At 39.4% G+C, this 16,794-nt stretch overlaps 2 protein-coding genes across 7 annotated transcripts in view; one reads left to right on the top strand and one right to left on the bottom strand.

Annotated features, from left to right (window-relative positions):
* C1GALT1 (core 1 synthase, glycoprotein-N-acetylgalactosamine 3-beta-galactosyltransferase 1) overlaps positions 1-9,509 on the bottom strand; it is a 64,177-nt gene extending 54,668 nt beyond the window's left edge. For 2 of the 5 annotated variants that reach the window (XR_006334835.1, XM_043871681.1), the window contains exons 1-2: positions 9,256-9,509; positions 8,705-8,799 (exon numbers count right to left, since the gene is read on the bottom strand). Coding sequence is in view for 1 of the 5 variants with exons in the window: in XM_043871684.1 (XP_043727619.1) it covers positions 9,256-9,262 (7 nt within the window). In the remaining 4 variants the exon portion in view is untranslated. The remainder of the gene's footprint in view (positions 1-8,704; positions 8,800-9,255) is intronic. The other 3 variants (XM_043871682.1, XM_043871680.1, XM_043871684.1) reach the window with 3 other exon arrangements.
* A 187-nt stretch (positions 9,510-9,696) lies between these two features.
* ASNS (asparagine synthetase (glutamine-hydrolyzing)) overlaps positions 9,697-16,794 on the top strand; it is a 145,697-nt gene continuing 138,599 nt past the window's right edge. For both annotated transcript variants that reach the window (XM_043872203.1, XM_043872202.1), the window contains exons 1-2: positions 9,697-10,013; positions 10,578-10,651. The gene's annotated coding sequence lies outside the window, so the exon portion shown is untranslated. The remainder of the gene's footprint in view (positions 10,014-10,577; positions 10,652-16,794) is intronic.

The raw sequence follows: 16,794 nt of genomic DNA, 5'->3' as shown, positions 1-16,794 counted from the left end.
TTATGGGTTGTCATATAAAACCCATTTTTCATCACACATCACAATCTGATCGAGAAATGGTTTGTTGTTGCATAGAATAAGAGAAGACAACACTTCAAAACAACAATTTTTTTGATTTTTGGTCAGCTCATGAGACACCCACTTATTAAGCTTTTTCACCTTTCCAATTTGCTTCAAATGCAAAAGAACCATAGAATAGCTGACACTGAGTTCTTTAGCGGCTTCTCGTGTAGCTGAAAGAGGATCAGTTTCGATGATGCTCTCAGTTGGTCATTGTCAACTTCGATGGCCAGTCACTATGCTCCTCATCTTCAAGGCTCTTGTCTCCTTTGCAAAACCTCTGAGCCACCACTGCACTGTACGTTTGTTAGCAGTTCCCAGGCCAAATGTGTTGTTGATGTTGTGAGTAGTCTCTGTTGCTTTACAACCCATTTTGAACTCAAATAAGAAAATTGTTCAAATTTGCATTTTGTTTAACATTTCTATAGTCCAAAATAAATATAAAATAAACAGTAAGTAATAAGTTAGCAAAAAAACATAAAGTGAGAAATGCACATTAAAATGATGTGTAACATAATCACATTTATTCAAGATGTATTCCAATATCAAATGGCAAACTTCAACAATGCAAAAATTGCAATTACTTTTGCACCAATCTAATAAAAAAATCATATAGTCCCATCACTTGACACTTTTATACACTTATATAATCCAAAGTTTATGAACTAGACATATAGCATGAACTATATATTATTTTCTTTGATGTGTATTCAGCTTATACAAATTATAATAGAAGTACATATTATCTGAGAGAGACTAAAATATTTTCTGTTAGTAATTTATTAAAACTACAGAAATAGAAAATATTAACAAATAGCCTTCACCTCTATTTTAAAAACTATTCCAATTTCAGATTCAGAAGATCAAAAGTGAAAATACCTTTTTTGTTACTTTTCAATGAGAACATTAATATTTTTTGCATCTTCAGGATAAATTAAAGAGACAAACAGAAAGACATCCCATGTTCATGGATTGGAAGATTTAATATTGTTAAGATATCAATACTATTTAAAGTGATCTATAAGTTCAATGCAATTTGTATCAAAATCCAATGTTGCTTTTTTAAGAAACAGAATTACCCATCATAGAATTTATATGGGATGTCAAAGTACCCCAAAGAGCCAAAACAATCTTGAAGAATAAAACTGGAAGACACATACTTTCTAATTGCAAAACTTACCAAAAAGCTTCAGTGATCAAAACAGGGTGACACTGATGCACAGCCCAGTGGAACAAAACAGACAGCCCAGAAATAAACCCTCACATTCATGGTCAAAAGATTTTTGACAAGAGGACCAAGTCCATTCACTGGACAAAGGACAGTCTGTTAAACAAAAGGTACTGAGAAAACTGGATATCCACACTTTGAAGAATGAAGCAGGACCCCTACTTTACACCATATACAAAAATTAAAATGGATCAAAGATCTAAACTAAGACCTAAATGTATAAAACTCTTAGAAGAAAACATAAGACAAAAGCTTCCCAACACTGGAGTTGGCAATTATTTTTTGGATATGACAGCAAAAGTGCATGCATCAAAAGAAAAGGCAGTCAAACTTGGCTTTATAAAAACAATTTGTGTATCAAAAGGTATTATCAATAGAGTAAGAAGGCAATCCAAAGAATGGGAGAACACATTTGCAAATGTATCTGGTTAAGGGATTAATATCCAGAATATATACAGGACTCCTAAAACTTAACAGTAACAACAAAAACAGAATTCAAAAACAGGCAGAGGTCTTAAATAGATAACTTCTCCAAAGAAGATACACAAATGCCAACAGGTGTGAACACATTGAGCATGAAATAAAATGCTCAACATTACTTATCATTAGGGAAATGCTAACCAAAACCACAATTAGATACGGCTTCACATCCATCAATGACAGCTACTATCAAAAGAAAAAAAACCCCAGAAAATAACAAGTGTCGGTGAGGATGTGGAGAAATGAAAATGTTTGTGTGCTACCAGTGGGAATATAGAATAATATAGCAATTGCAGGAAAGAGCATGTGGAAAAAATTAAAACAGAAGTACCACATGATCGAACAATTCCATTTCTGGGTATATGCTCAAAAGAATTCAAAGCAGGGTCTCAAAGAGATATCTGTATACCCGTTTTTATAGCAACATTGTCAGAATATGTGGAAGCAACCCAAATGGTTGAATGGATATGCCAAATGTGTTATATATACATGATGGAATATTATTCAGCCTTTTAAAGTAAGAAAATTTTGACATATGTGACATGGATGAGCCTTCAGCGTATCGTGCTAAATGAAAGAAGCCAGTCACAAAAAGACAAATACTATATAATAATCTCACTTATATGAGAAACAGCTAAAATCATAAAGACAGAAAGTAGAATGGTGATTTCCAGGGAATGGTAGGAGAGGAGAAAGTGGAGCTACTATTTAATGGATAGGAAGTTTCAGTTTTATAAGATGAGAACTCTGGAAGATGGTGGTCATGGTTGGCACAAGTTAAATGTACTTGACATCATTGAATTGTACACTTAAGAATGATTAAGATGGTAAATTATATATACATAATGTCATCCCAACTAAAATATAAGATATTTAAAAGTTAAATAATGTAACTGAAAAGTCTGGAAAAATAAACATGTGAGTAAGGACTTCCCTGGTGGTCCAGTGGTTAAGACTTTGCTTCCCAATGCAGGGAGTGTAAGTTCAATCCCTGGTTGAGGAGATAAGATTCCATACGCCTTGTGGCCAAAAACCCAAAAAACATAAAGCAGAAGTAATACTGCAACAATTTCAATAAAGACTTTACAGATGGTCCACATTAAAAAAATCTGAGGGAAAGGGGTGTGAGGGTGGACTAAATCTAGGCAGATCTACTTAAGACACAAGATTTTTAAAAATTAAATAACGTGGTAAAAATTATTTTACATGTTATTTGGAAAAATAATCATGTGAGTATAACATGTGGTAGAGTAATTAAAATAATTTGATATTCTGGCTGAACAGGCACATCAGTGTACCTGTGGATTGGAAAAAATGTTTTTAATGCTTCTATTAATTCATACTAAAGACATACTGCTGTGAAACCTTTTTTCTCTACAGACTGTCAGAATTATTTGAAAGTGTATCAGTGAGACTGGAACACCCCACTCTTGTATGGATGATGAATCATTAATCAGAAGCAGCCTCAATTTCTAACCCGGAGCTTCAGATAAGGGTTTCCCAGACACAACATTCCACACATTTATCTTAACTTTGTAGTCTCCAAGGAAACGGGACTCTTAAGTCTTGTTTCTCAGCTCAGGCCTGATGTTAATTAACCCGGTACACAGTCTTGCTGTGCTTTAAACTTATCAGATATTGCTTCATTTAAATTTTGTCTAAACTCCACCCCTCCCCAGAATCCTATAATAACACTATCCCTTCTGGCAGTTCCTCTGGTGTGTGATCTCCCTCTCAGCAGCAAGTTAATTAACCTCACTTTGTTAGCCTAAAGATATATATCCCTGGTGGTCCTTATCAGACTGAAATAGAGTCTGTTAAAAAAAAAAAAAAAAACCAAGTACATAGGGAAATTTAATGCATAATACACATAGCATTTCAAATCAAGAAAAAGATGGCTTATTCAAGAAAGGATATTGAAATAATAATCTTTTGGGGAAAAGATAAAAAAGCAACCATCTGGATCTCCACCTATTTCTTTCAAATTCTGACTGTTTCTAAGATTTCAATACTTTAAAAAAATGAAATTAAAACAAAACTAGAAGAAAACATCTTTTTACATTTTTATATCATGAACTGAGATTTTTTTCAAATCCCAAAAGGTATAAATATAGTAAAACTGTATGAGGACATTCATTTAATTAACTAGCAGTGAAACTGCTAGTTCAAATGTACGTTTTGTATAAAATGTTTTTAAAAAATCTGTACAGCAAAAAATAACAAAAACTATCATTAAAAAAGATAATCAACTTAATATAACAAGTTTTAAAAAGTAAAGGATTTGAATGAAAAAAAATACAATGGTCAGGGATGTTCACATTTAACTCATATTACAGAAATGTAAACCTCAAATGAAGAGATACTATTCTTAACCTATCAGAATGGCAAAAAATGTTAAGCTTAGTAACAGCCAGTATTGACACAGACACGAGAGAAAACTGACACTCCTATGTTGTTCCTCAGAATAACATACTGTCTTTTTAGAAGAGCAGTTTGACAGCATCTGTAAACTTTTTCAAGTGTGCCTTGACACGTTATTTCATGATCAGAAATTTTTCTTATGGACACAAACACAGAACCGTGCAAAGATATTCATGGCAGCCATAGCCACAGATGTTTGCCGATGAGGAGCTAGTTTAAAAAATATATATGGTACATTTCTACCACAGAATACGCTGTAGATGTTAAGAACAATGGTTGATTTGCACTAATTAGGAAAATCTTGGCACATTTGGCAATTATAATTTTTTGTTAGTAAGGTATTGCTAATGTACAGGAAACAAAACAAACCCAAACTGAAAACATAGATTAAACATATATATACACACATGTATATATATACATACATACACATATGTACAGAAAAGAGTATGTTTTCATTCCCATCTCTACCCCAGGTTCTCATCAAAGGTAACTACAGTTGACCCTTGAACAATATGGGTTTGAACTGGCTGGGTTCACTTTTATGCAGATATTTTTCAATAAAAATACTGGAAAACTTCTTTGGAGATTAATGACAATTTGAAAAAACTTGCAGATAAACGGTGTAGGCTATAAATATTGGAAAAAATTAATACAAAGTTATATAATGAATACATAAAATATAAATACTAGTCTACCCTTAAGGTGAATGATGCTTAATAAAAAATTAATAATATATTAGCTTTCCTACTGTTTCATAACTTTGCTTTCAAAGAATTGCATTACCATATAGGTACAGTATGCACCCCCCCCATCTCTCCCCTACTTATAATTTATGTTTCAGCAATTCTGAACTATTTACAGTTCAATAAACACCTCAGTGCAGTGGACTCCTCTATTCCCACTGTCTTTTCAATCTATACAACACACCCTTCCTCTGCTATCCATGCCCCAACCTCTGTAAATCCCATTAAGCCAATGTTTCTTAACCCTGACATAATTTACATTCTGAGCTGGGTAATTCTCTGTTGTGGGGGGTGCCCTGTTCACTGTAAGATGTTCAACAGCATCCTAGGCCCATACTCACTAGACATCAGTAGCACTCCCCCTAGTTGTGATTCAAATGTCTTCACATTGAATGCATATGAATCCAAATGAATGCATAAAATATATCTAGATTATATACTAGTCTGTTCTTACATAGGCAACTAGGTTTAACCTGGCCTCCTACCCCCACACTTTTCTTTTGTTCTCCTAGCATTTGGTTTTTGCAGGTTAAAAAGGAACAAACAGAAATTTCAAAAACTGACCTATTACTATCTGCTCTTTGCTGTGTTCTAACTTTGGACTCTCTGCTGTTCCTCAAATACCTGAGGGTCCTTATACTTGCTGTTCTCTGTCGGGAACACACCTCACCCAGATACCCACATGCCTTACCCCCCAACTCCTTCGGGCCTTTACTTCTGGGGCTGGGGGGGTGGGGGTGTCTTCCTGAGCCACCCTACTCTTACTGACAGCGCCTGTTAACATCTAATATATTACATATTTTACTTACTCATCTTGATTCTCTTTTCTCCATCTTGATCAGTGGTTCTCAAACCTGAGTCTACATCAGAAATCACCTGAAAAGCTTGTTAAAATAATTTCTGAATCAACAAGTCTGCAGAATAGAGCCTAAAAATTTGCATTTCTGACAAGTTCCCAGGTGATGTGGAGGTTACAGGGACCACAGTTTGAGAACCAAGGTTTTGGAACGTCAGTTCCATGAGGACAGAGATTTCTGTCCACCCGGTTGCTGTTTTACTTCTATGACCTGGCACATAGTAGGTACTGAGGCAGGTAAATGAATTTACTCTGTTCTCAATGCCCCTCTGATTGGGTCTGCTACATGGTGCCAAAGACTTCCCAGGTGGTGCTAGTGGTAAAAGAACTTGCCTGCCAACGCAGGAGATGCTAAGAGATGCCAGTTCAGTCCCTGGGTTGGGAAGATCCCCTGGAGGCAACCCACTTCAGTCATCCTGACTGGAGAATCTCATGGACAGAGAAGCCTAGTGGGCTACAGTCCAAAGGGTTGCAAAGAGTTGGACGTGACTAAAGCAACTTAATAGGCATGCAGCAGGGTGGGCTCTAATTCAGTATGACTGAAGTCCTTACAAAAAGGGGAGAACACCACATTAAGACAGACCTACAGTGAGAACGCCACGTGACAACAGAGGCAGAGGCTCGTGTAATATAACTTCAAGCTAAGGAATGCCAGTGACACACAGCTAAGAGGCACAGAACAGATAACTCCCCAGAAGGTAGAGCGCGGCCCTGTCAACACCTTCATTTCAGACTTGCAACCTCCAAAACTGTGAAATGATAAATTTCTGTTGTTTTAAATAACTCAGTGTGTTGTACTCTTTGTTATAGCAGCCCTAGGAAGCTAACACAATGACCAAAAATGCAAATGAGTCTATCAAGCTGTACACAGTTTCAAATCTGCCAATTATCCAACCCGCACCAGTTTAAATATTTTAACATGTAGCTTTCACTGTAAACTAATCAGATTTCCTGTTGCAGAATCTCCCTAATTTAATACCACCTCTCTCTGCCCTCAACGTGTCCCTTCAATGTGCCAGGTAGCTCACACTACAGAGTCTAGATCACTTACTTGGATTTTCTTTTTGGTTTCTTCTACCTTCCTATAGGCTACCCTATTTCACATATAACAGCTTTGTATTTTTTTCTTCGAGGGACGCTTCTTATTTTCACACATTATAGATTTTGGCCTGCATTTTCCTGTAGGACATCTGAATTAGCTGTAAAATGAAAATTTAAGTACATATTCTATACTCATTTAAATTTCAAGATAAAATGCTAACTTCTCTTTCATGGAAGAATTCTGCATCTCCCCCCCCACCCAACCCCCTTATTTTAAAAAGAATTTTGCCATATTCCTTCCACTTTGCTATAGTTTTATACTAGCCTCTTTACTAAAATCTCAACAAATATTGTAAAACTAACATGGTTATATTGGGAAGCTTAAAATTTTAAGTGAATCAGAATTAAATTTCAGCATCAAGTTGTCCATTTTCCATTTAATGTTTGTTTATAGGTGCACTGTCACAAGAATTCCAATTAATGATTTTTCCACACTGAGACTCTCACCATGGTCCATAAAGTATATAAGTTGTATAATGCAATTTTTATGTTAGTGAGCAGAAGTCAATACACAAATAGTAGGACTGCATATACCTAAATGACACACTTTTCTATTTCTATGACTAAGTGAAGTGAAGTCGCTCAGTTGTATCCGACTCTTTGCGACCCCATGGACTAATGCAGCCCACCAGGCTCCTCCGTCCATGGGATTCTCCAGGCAAGAATACTGGAGTGGGTTGCCATCATAATTGATATGTACTCCTAAATGACTTTGTGATATTCTAATAATTTCTGGATACTGAATTTACTCAGAATCACAAACTAGTACAATCAATACCCCCCATAAGGCCTATGTAAGGGAATATCTATCTTTAAATGGGTAGTACCCACAAAATATTTTTAAAATGCTGAACCCAAAGTAAAAAGATACAGAAAAACACAAATTTCAGGGAAATTTAAGAGAAACATCTAATAGTTCTTCACCATAACTAAAAAACCACACACTTTTCCTGTGAAGAATTTTAAGTGAGTCATACTTTCCTTACTAAATCACTGTCTTACTTAACATATGGTAAAAAGAGTTAACTGTTTGGTAGCTTTAAACTTTACATTCAATTAAACTGTACATTAATATACACTAAGGCTGGCAGAACATGAAATAAATACAATTACTATACACAATACTTAGAACACACATCATGTGCATAAGGCTCATTTGACATTTATCTGATAAAAGTGTAAAAAGTTAGTTTTACCTCCTGAATACTCAGATTCCCACCCTCTAAACTAACACTAGAATTAAATAACTTGAAGTTACCCAGGCAGAGCTCAATTTTCAGTGCCCAATTTCTGGTAAACGAACACATTTCTGTCCGTTTCACATTGGCCTAATTACTCACTCACTCTATTGCATTAAATTCTAACTTTTTAACTAAGTTTTAAAACCACGATGAAACCAATTCATGGTTAGGATAATAGTGTTCAATCTGAAATGCTCTAAAACGATATAGCACAATAACTACAAGGCACTGAGAGAACTAGATTATAAATCTCCAGTCAACTTTTCCAAGGCGTGTGATGTTTAAGTTCCAGTCTTTTGAAAATAAGAATAAAGAGAGAGGGTAAGTGCTGGGCAAGAATAAATCCCCACCCGTACATTTCGCTCAATTTCTGAGCAGACAATGTATCCAAATTCAAAGCCGTAAAGTCAGTTTGTCAGCACCTACTAATCCCATCACACCTGATGGGAGAGGAAGGCGGGAAGGAAAAAACTCGTCCTGCGTCCTTCACGGAGCAATGCCCCAACACACCTGCCTAGCTTATTCTGCCAGAGGCAGAGGAATTTAAAAAGAACAAATCAGCCAGACAAACCTGATGATCCAGAGAGCTCAGAGGCAGTCCCCCAGCACTTGCGCAAGGCTCCGGCTCGCTGGGCGCTGGCGCGACGCGGCAGCCCGGCGGCTCTCCTGGAAGGTGCCCACACCTGAGCGCCCGCAGCTCCGCGGGGGGAGGGCCCGGCGGGGCAGGACCGCTAAGTGGTCCAGCCGCGCGGTCCGGAGCGCAGCCCGCGCCTCACCGTCGCCACCCGACGGCAGGCGGCGCGCGAAGAGGCGAGGGGCACCCGAGGGCGAAAGGGAAGGACCTGCGACTAACAGGAGGTTACAAGTCAACAAAATAGCGGCCCGGCGGGCAGGCGGCCCCAGAGGCAGTTCGCGGAGACGCCGGGAGCAGGAAGTGCCCCGCGCCTCCCTCAGGAGCCCGCACGTCCCCAGACCGGGCAGCGACTCCGAGACACCTGTTTGGCGGCGCCAGGGGTGGGGTTCCACCCTCCACGCTCCCCCCACATTCACTCTCCCAGAGGGAAGGGCGAGGGGACCCGAGACCTTGGACCCACAGCCTGAGGGCGCCTCCGCCGGCCGTACCTGACATCAGCCTCGGCTCCCTCTCGCCCCTCCTGGGGGGCGGAGAGGGGGACGACACGAGACCGGCGACCTCCGCTCTGCTCGGCAGCCGCAGAAGTGGCTCGTGGCTGCTGGCCGGGGCCGCCCGCTGCCGCCCAGATTATTCCCCGGCAGCGGCGGCGGCGGCGGCGGCCGAGGCGGGCCCAGCGCGCGCTCCCGCCCGCTCGCTCCGCCCCTCCCCGCAGCGCGTTCCGGCCACGGGCCGCCGACGGCGCAGCCGCCACCCAGGGGTCTCCTAGCGCTGACGTCATCGCCGCCGCACCAGCCCCAGGGAAGGGCGGAGCGAGACGGGGTAGGGTGGGGCGGGGCTACGGCGACGTGCGGGCGCGGGGATTGGCGGCCGAGCGCACGCCCCGCCCTTGTGCGAAGGGGTCTGGGAAGTCGCATCTTCTATGAGGGGTAGTCACAGCCCACTTGCGGCACCTCAGTGGAGGCCTCCACCTTCCTCGCGGTGCTGTAGGGTCTTGCGCTAGCTTCCGGACCTTGAGAGGGTCCAAAGCAGTGAAACATCAGGGAACAGGGCTGCGAATACCCTTGGGACCTCTGTCCAAGAAACAGGCTCTTCCCTCTCAGGAGTCTTATGGCCTCTAGCCTGCTTTTAAACCGTTCTTTTTACCCCTGTTATCCCCTCCTCCCGACTCTCTTAACTCAATACCTCTCTGGCCTTAATGAGAGGAAATACGCAAGATGAGGTACGCAAACGAGTGTGGGATAACCAGGTATGTGAATGAGCAGGGGCTGAAAACCCAATTAATGATACCACAGAGCCTCCTGAAGGCACACATGGGCTTTGGCTCTGTCATTACTTCACCGCTGTCAGGCGGTGGCCGGAAGTTTCTTCGGAGCTCTCCAAAACCTTTGGTCGGCAAAGGGACTTTGTATCGGAAAACTGTTTTTGGATTAGAGAGCGAGGCGCCCTCGAGCGATTGAGGCAGCCCCACAGCAGTCAGGAGGTGGGATCAAGTCTTGACTTTACTGGTGTTATCTACAAAGTCTAGTTTGAAGGTGAGGAAACTACCCTGCTTCCTAGGCAGTTCTTTAGTGCCTTGGCCTCTGGGCTGGAATCTTGATTCCCGCCAGCTATTAGCTGTGTAACCTTGGCAAGTTACTTAACACGCTGGAGAGGAATAGTAACAATGTAAAGTATTGTTGTTGTTCCCTTTTATTTGTTTAGATTCAGCTTTAGTGTAGTTTACCAGGATATATCATTAATAGGTCCGAAAGAATCTTCGGGAAGAACTTTAAAACGTCTAGACTCTTATCCAAACCTCTCATTTTTTCAGATGAGGAAACTGTGGTCAGAAAGGTAAACCGAGAAGCCTGTTTTGGAAGAGAAGTGCAAGTATGTGATATCCAGGTTAGTGCTCTTTCTCTGGGCGATGCCTCCAGACTTCTCTGTTGGATCCTCACCTGCATCTCTTCTCTCTTCCCCAGCGTGTATGTAATTATTGCCCAGCTTCACGCCCTTTGCCTTCCACAGCCACTATGAAACAGGGAAAAGAGACCCTTCGAGGTCAAAGTGTACCAAATAGAAAGCAAAATAGAACAAAATGCCTCAGGATTCTTATTTTAATTTTATTAAAGTTTGTAAGGAATAAGGAATAATCTTTTTCCAGTGAGCAAATATAGGAAACCCTTCCAAGGGTAAGCTCAGCTACAGTATGTCTAAGATAATTTTCTTAGTGGCAAGAAGGTATGTTGTTAGAACTACCAGATCAAATCAGGCCCCTCCTACCCTTCTGGGTATTATTGAAAATAACTATTATTTTCATGAAAGCAATGTACACTTATTCAAACAAATATAAAAAAAAATTTCCAAATGCCATAATTCAGAGATAACAATTTTTAAAAATTCATGTTATACTCCAGACATCTCTAAGAATAAAAACATATAAAGATATAGTAATACAGTGTATGATAAACTGAATTTTATTATATACACAGTTCTTTCTTCATGAAAAATATATCATGAATAACATCATTTTTAAAAGTTGCATAGTGTGAAGAGGATGTACCATCATTTATCTAACCAGTATTCTATTGATTCATTTCTGGTTTTTTCCCCAAATGTTTACTATTTTAAACAACTCTGTGATGAGTTTCTTAATGCATGTACCTTTGCACAACTGTACAGCTGTCTTCTTGAATAAATTCCTTGAAGTGACATTAATGTCAGCCAATTTTTCTTCGTTATCAACTAGAAAAAAAGAAAGCTGTGGTTACTTTGAAAAATATAATTTACACGTGAGATGCAAAATGACCAGATTCTCCCATTTGAAACACAGATTAACCGTGAACAGTATGTTTATCTATCTGGAGTGTGTTTCAGTAATGTGTGTCAAAGCTCCTTGAAGCGGAATAATGTGTGTCACAGCTCCTTGGAGCAAGGTGATAGAGACTGAAAGTTGATTCAGCCAAAATCCTTTCTCTATTACTTGCAGAACTCTGACTTTTTTTCAGGGTGACTGTGTCCAGTTAAAAATACTTGTTTACTCAGGCTCCTATAAGCCATGGTTTCCCATGTGACCTGTCTGCAGAATGAAAGTAGATGTTGCTAGGAGAGGCTCAGAGTTTTATGGAAGAAATGTCCTGTTAGCCATTGGACCTATACCTGTCCTTTTTCTTACCTGGAACAGTGATATGATGCTAGATGTGGAGTAGCCCTATTTCAACCACAGTAGCAAAATGTCATGCACTGGAGAAGGAAATGGCAGCCCACGCCAGTATTCTTGCCTGGAGAATCCCAGGGATGGGAGCCTGGTGGGCTGCCGTCTGTGGGGTCACACAGAGTTGGACACGACTGCCGTGATTTAGCAGCTGCAGCAGCAGCAGCAAAATAATAGCATAGCCAGAGGGACTGGTTTGTGATTGCTTTGAAGGGTCAGCTTATCAGCCCTGGTCTCCTCACTTCTGGGTTTGTTGTTATATGAAGGGGTTTGTTGTTGTATGAAGGAAAATAAATCCGTTCTCTTTAAGGTTTTTGTTGTTTTTGTTATAAGCACTGAATAAAATTCCTAATTGGTCTAAAAAGATGGAAAAAGTCATTATTTATTTAGCACTATAGGTAGAATTTTTTAATAAACAGGGTAAGATGAAAATGGGAACACAGAATGGAAACAAGCAAAAACCACTCTCTAATAAACTTAGTTTTCCTTTAAATATCCAAATATTACAATTAGATTAACAACTCTTTAGTAATAAATTTAATATAGATTAAATTCTGTAAATTATATTTATATAATAATGTATAGATTAAATGGACTTCCCTGGTGGCTCAGATGTAAAGCATCTGCCTACAGTGTGGGAGACCTGATTTCTATCCCTGGGTTGGGAAGATCCTCTGGAGAAGGAAGTGGCAACCCACTCCAGTACTTTTGCCTGGAAAGTTCCATGGACAGAGGATCCTGGTAGGCTATAGTCCATGGGGTCGCAGAGTCGGACACGACTGAGCAACTAAACTTCTAAAACTGTAAACTATTTAGAATTTAATATAAAATGAATTTAATTATAAATTAAATTAAAACTACTGGTATAGTAGTTTTAAAATATGTTCATAAGTTCTTTGATACTTCTTTCAAAAATTGATCTTAATTCCCCTCACCTAGAGTTTGCACTGTACTTAGTGACTTATTCTCATAAAGAGAATGTAGAAATACTGTAATGTGACTTCTAAGTGGAAACATATAAAACATATGCCAGCTTCCTTCTTGTTCTCTCTGGGATTGCTCACTGGGGAAAGGTAATTGTCATGTCATAAGGATACTCAGCAACTTAGAGAGAGGCCCATGTTATGAATAACTAAGGCTTCCAGCCAACATTCAGTGAGGAACTGAGAACTCCTGAAAACAGCCATGTGAGTGAATTTGGAAGCAGATCCTTCAGCCTAGCCAAGCCTTCAGATGACTACATCCTTTGTCAGTATCTTTATTGTACCCGAAGAGAGTTCATGAACCAAAATCAGTCAGCTTAGCCACTCCCAAATTCAGGTCTGCAGGAGCTGTAAAATAATGAATGTTTGTTGTTGTAAGCCATTAAATTTTGGGATAATTTGTTGTGCAGCAAAAGTAACTAGTAAAAAGCTGGATATAGTGGAGCCTACCTAGCAGAATCTAGGTATTTGATTATTTGTTGTTTTGAATGAGTGAACAACTGAATGAAGTACAATATAGTATCTTTTTCATTTAAAGGGGAACATACCATGCTTGTATTATTTTTGACCCCTGACACCTGTATTGTGTAAGGTTTTTCTAACATGATCATAGGGAGATGAGTTGTGAATCTTACTGAAAGCTGAAAAATGACAGTCCTGGAAGAAACATATAATGAATAGTACAGTGGAACCCTTGAGATGTGAATGATGCTCCCAGTTTTTTGTTTGTTTGTTTGTTTTTTACTTTTATTTGCATTTCTTTTTTGCAGCATTTATTCCTGGGCCATACGTTTTTGTTTCTTCAATTTCTTCTGGGACATCTTTTTCTTCTGTGCCACCTTCTCTTCTGGTTTAGGAACAGTCTGTTCTTTTTCAGTAAGGATCTCAGTTTTATCGATAATTAGCTGAGTATCAAGTTACCAAAGCCCTCTAAACCTCAATTTTCCTATTGATAAATTGGAGGAAGTAATCCTGACTGGCCTCAAAAGGTAGTCAGTGGGATTATATGTGACAGGGATTATATCATTCTTTTAATTACATTAGATTCATAAGTTAAATATTTTAGGAGTGTGTACCATGGAAACTTCTTTTGAGAAGTGATAACAAATAACTAATTTTGCTGATGGCTCAGATGGTAAAGAATCCACCTGTAATGCAAGAGATGGCGTTTCAATCCCTGGGTCAGGAAGATCCCCTGGAGAAGGGAATGGCTACCCACTCCAGTATTCTTGCCTGGAGAACTCCATGGACAGAGGAGCCTGACAGGCTACAGTCCATGGGATCGCAAAGTGTTGGACACGACTAACACTTTGTAAAATATTAGTATTGTTCATAGTAAGAAGTTAGGATTTAAGAGTATAGCAGGATGGTTAGTTATTATATGTCAGATCTCATTTTATTACCCTGTTGAAATTCTATTGCCTGTTTAAAAGAATAAATAATTATGACTGGCTCCTTTCTCTTTTCAAAAATTAATTTGTAATTGTGGTTGGGTGTGTGTCCCTCTTTATGGTAACGGTAGTTAAACATACTTAGTAATAAACATACAGTTAACCAATAATTTGAGTCTAAGCTTTTATTCTAGAGCAAAATTGCACCCAACAGCAAGAAAATAAATAGTAGAAAACATGTCTTTCTCTTTCAGAGAGGAGGACTTGGGCACAAAAGGGAAAGCACATATGGAACATCAGAAGTAGAGATTATGCAATTACAGGCAATGTACAATTTGGTGGTGTGGCTCGGTCCAGAGGTAAATATATGAGGATGAGTAAGACAAGACTTAGTGTAAGATTCAAGTCTTGATAATGTAATGGATGAATTGTCCATACTTACAGGTTTTGTTGTGTTTTCTGCTCTTCAGCTGTAACTCTAAACTAGATGAAACTACAGACTCAACTAGATATCAGAGTATTTGTGGTTGTAGATGACCCCAACCAGCTACCATCTTTATTAACTTGAATAGGAAGAAGAACCCTAGAAAAAAGAGACAGAGCTTCCTTCTTTGGAGACAGCATGCTTTTCAATGGTGCTTCTCATTTCGTTAAAAATTCCTGCTAGGATACAGTATTTTCATTCTGTGGAACCTGAGAGAGCATTTTCCAAACAGATATTTTTCCTTGCAGCTACACGTGCACAAAATCAACCAAGATTTTGAGACAGTCGGAAAGGCTAGTGTTATCGTCTGAATAGACTGACATGAGAAGGGGATAAAGGTGGAGAACAGAGGAGGAGATAAAGAAAAAAGGAAAGTCTAGGAAATACTTTTAACCTCCAGGAAAGAGGACTCAGCATGAGTCACAAGTTATTAGCTTGAAAGCAGAGTCTGCCACGTGTGCACTGAGGAACCAGAGAAATAGTCTCAGCTTAGAAGGTTGGACTCCCTGGGGTTATCCTGTGTTGCTCTAGTTCCCTGGAATAAGCATCAGAATATGCCTTAATTATTTTCCCTGGTGGCTCAACAAAAGCAGAAAACATTTGTTGTAAATGAAGTAGGTGATGCTTTAGAATCCCTAAGCAGTAAATTATTTATGAATGTGTTCATTACCTCTGTTAGTGTAAAAAATGGACAAATTTTAGCTATGTAAAGTGGCACAATCTTTTTCTTTTTTCTCAAGTTTTATTTAAACGTTTTTAGATCTAGGAATGGGTTGGATAGATACTTTGTTGGCTTTCTGTCTATTATCCATTGAGAAGAGCTCTCTTGCTTTCCCTTTTTTCCTCCAATTCCCATCTAGAAGTTTGGTCTCTGTAACCATCTATATGTATATGCTATAGGACCCTTGTCCCTTCTTGATTGGATAGAGTTTGATCCTTGAAGGAATCTGACTCAATCAGATCCTCTCCTGTGAGGATTTGGAATTGGAAGAGCAGTTTTAGTTGCTCTCTATTGAACACTGAAGCTCTAACACAAACAGGGGCTTGTAACACAAACATGTGGACGCTAGGTAAGGGAAACCCATTATAGACGGAGAAATGAAGCAGTCTATCTGAGAAACGACTCTGAGCTTTGGTGCTGTCACAGAGACAGAGAGAGAAAGGGAGGAGAGTCACTTTCTAGCTTCTCACAGATTTCCCATGACCTCCATCCCACTAATGGCCCATTGCTCTTGAGATCCATGAATCCCTACATTGTATTCTTATATTAAGTTACACTTTTTTTGTTAAGTTAGTTTGAGTGGATAATTTTTCCATTCTTTAAAACATATTTTATCACTTCATTTAAGAGTGATCTGAATCGTTCTTTCATTTATAAGTAAAAAGCCTTTTGAAAGCTTTGGCCTGAGGAAAACATAAATCTTTTAAAAGCATGCAAAATTTCAGTCTTTTGAATGTAAAGAGCAAAATGGCAGAGTAGGAAGCTTCCCGCTCCCATTCTTCCACAGAAACATTGAAAAACAAGCAGAAACAATCAATTTTGTGACAACTCTAGAAAACAGTTGAACGTTTACAGCAACCAAATGAGCACTGAATCAAGAAAGAGGCAGTTCAAAATAATAGGAAGGTTTTGTAGTGATTTATTTGTCCTTCCACTACCCCTGCGTGTATGTGTACACGCACAGTCCTGTCTGACTCTTCTCAACCCATGGACTGTAGACCGCCAGTCTCCCCTGTCCACGAGATTTTCCAGGCAAGAATACTGGAGTGGGTTGCCATTTCCTACTCCAGGGGACCTTCCTGACTCAGGGATCGAACCGGCATCTCTTGCGTCTCCTGCAGTGAGACGCAATCCTGCAGTGTCAGGTGGATTCTTTGCCATTGCACCACCTGGGAATCCCGTGGTAGAGGTTAAGTGAAGTAATACGGTGAGACTGTCATCCAGGAGTGCTAGTTAGTGCCTTTGTAAGAAGGGA

The sequence above is a fragment of the Cervus elaphus genome, chromosome 18 (genome assembly GCF_910594005.1).
Source record: "Cervus elaphus chromosome 18, mCerEla1.1, whole genome shotgun sequence".
NCBI classification, from domain to species: Eukaryota; Metazoa; Chordata; class Mammalia; order Artiodactyla; family Cervidae; genus Cervus; species Cervus elaphus.
This window is presented reverse-complemented; position numbering and strand designations above follow the sequence as displayed.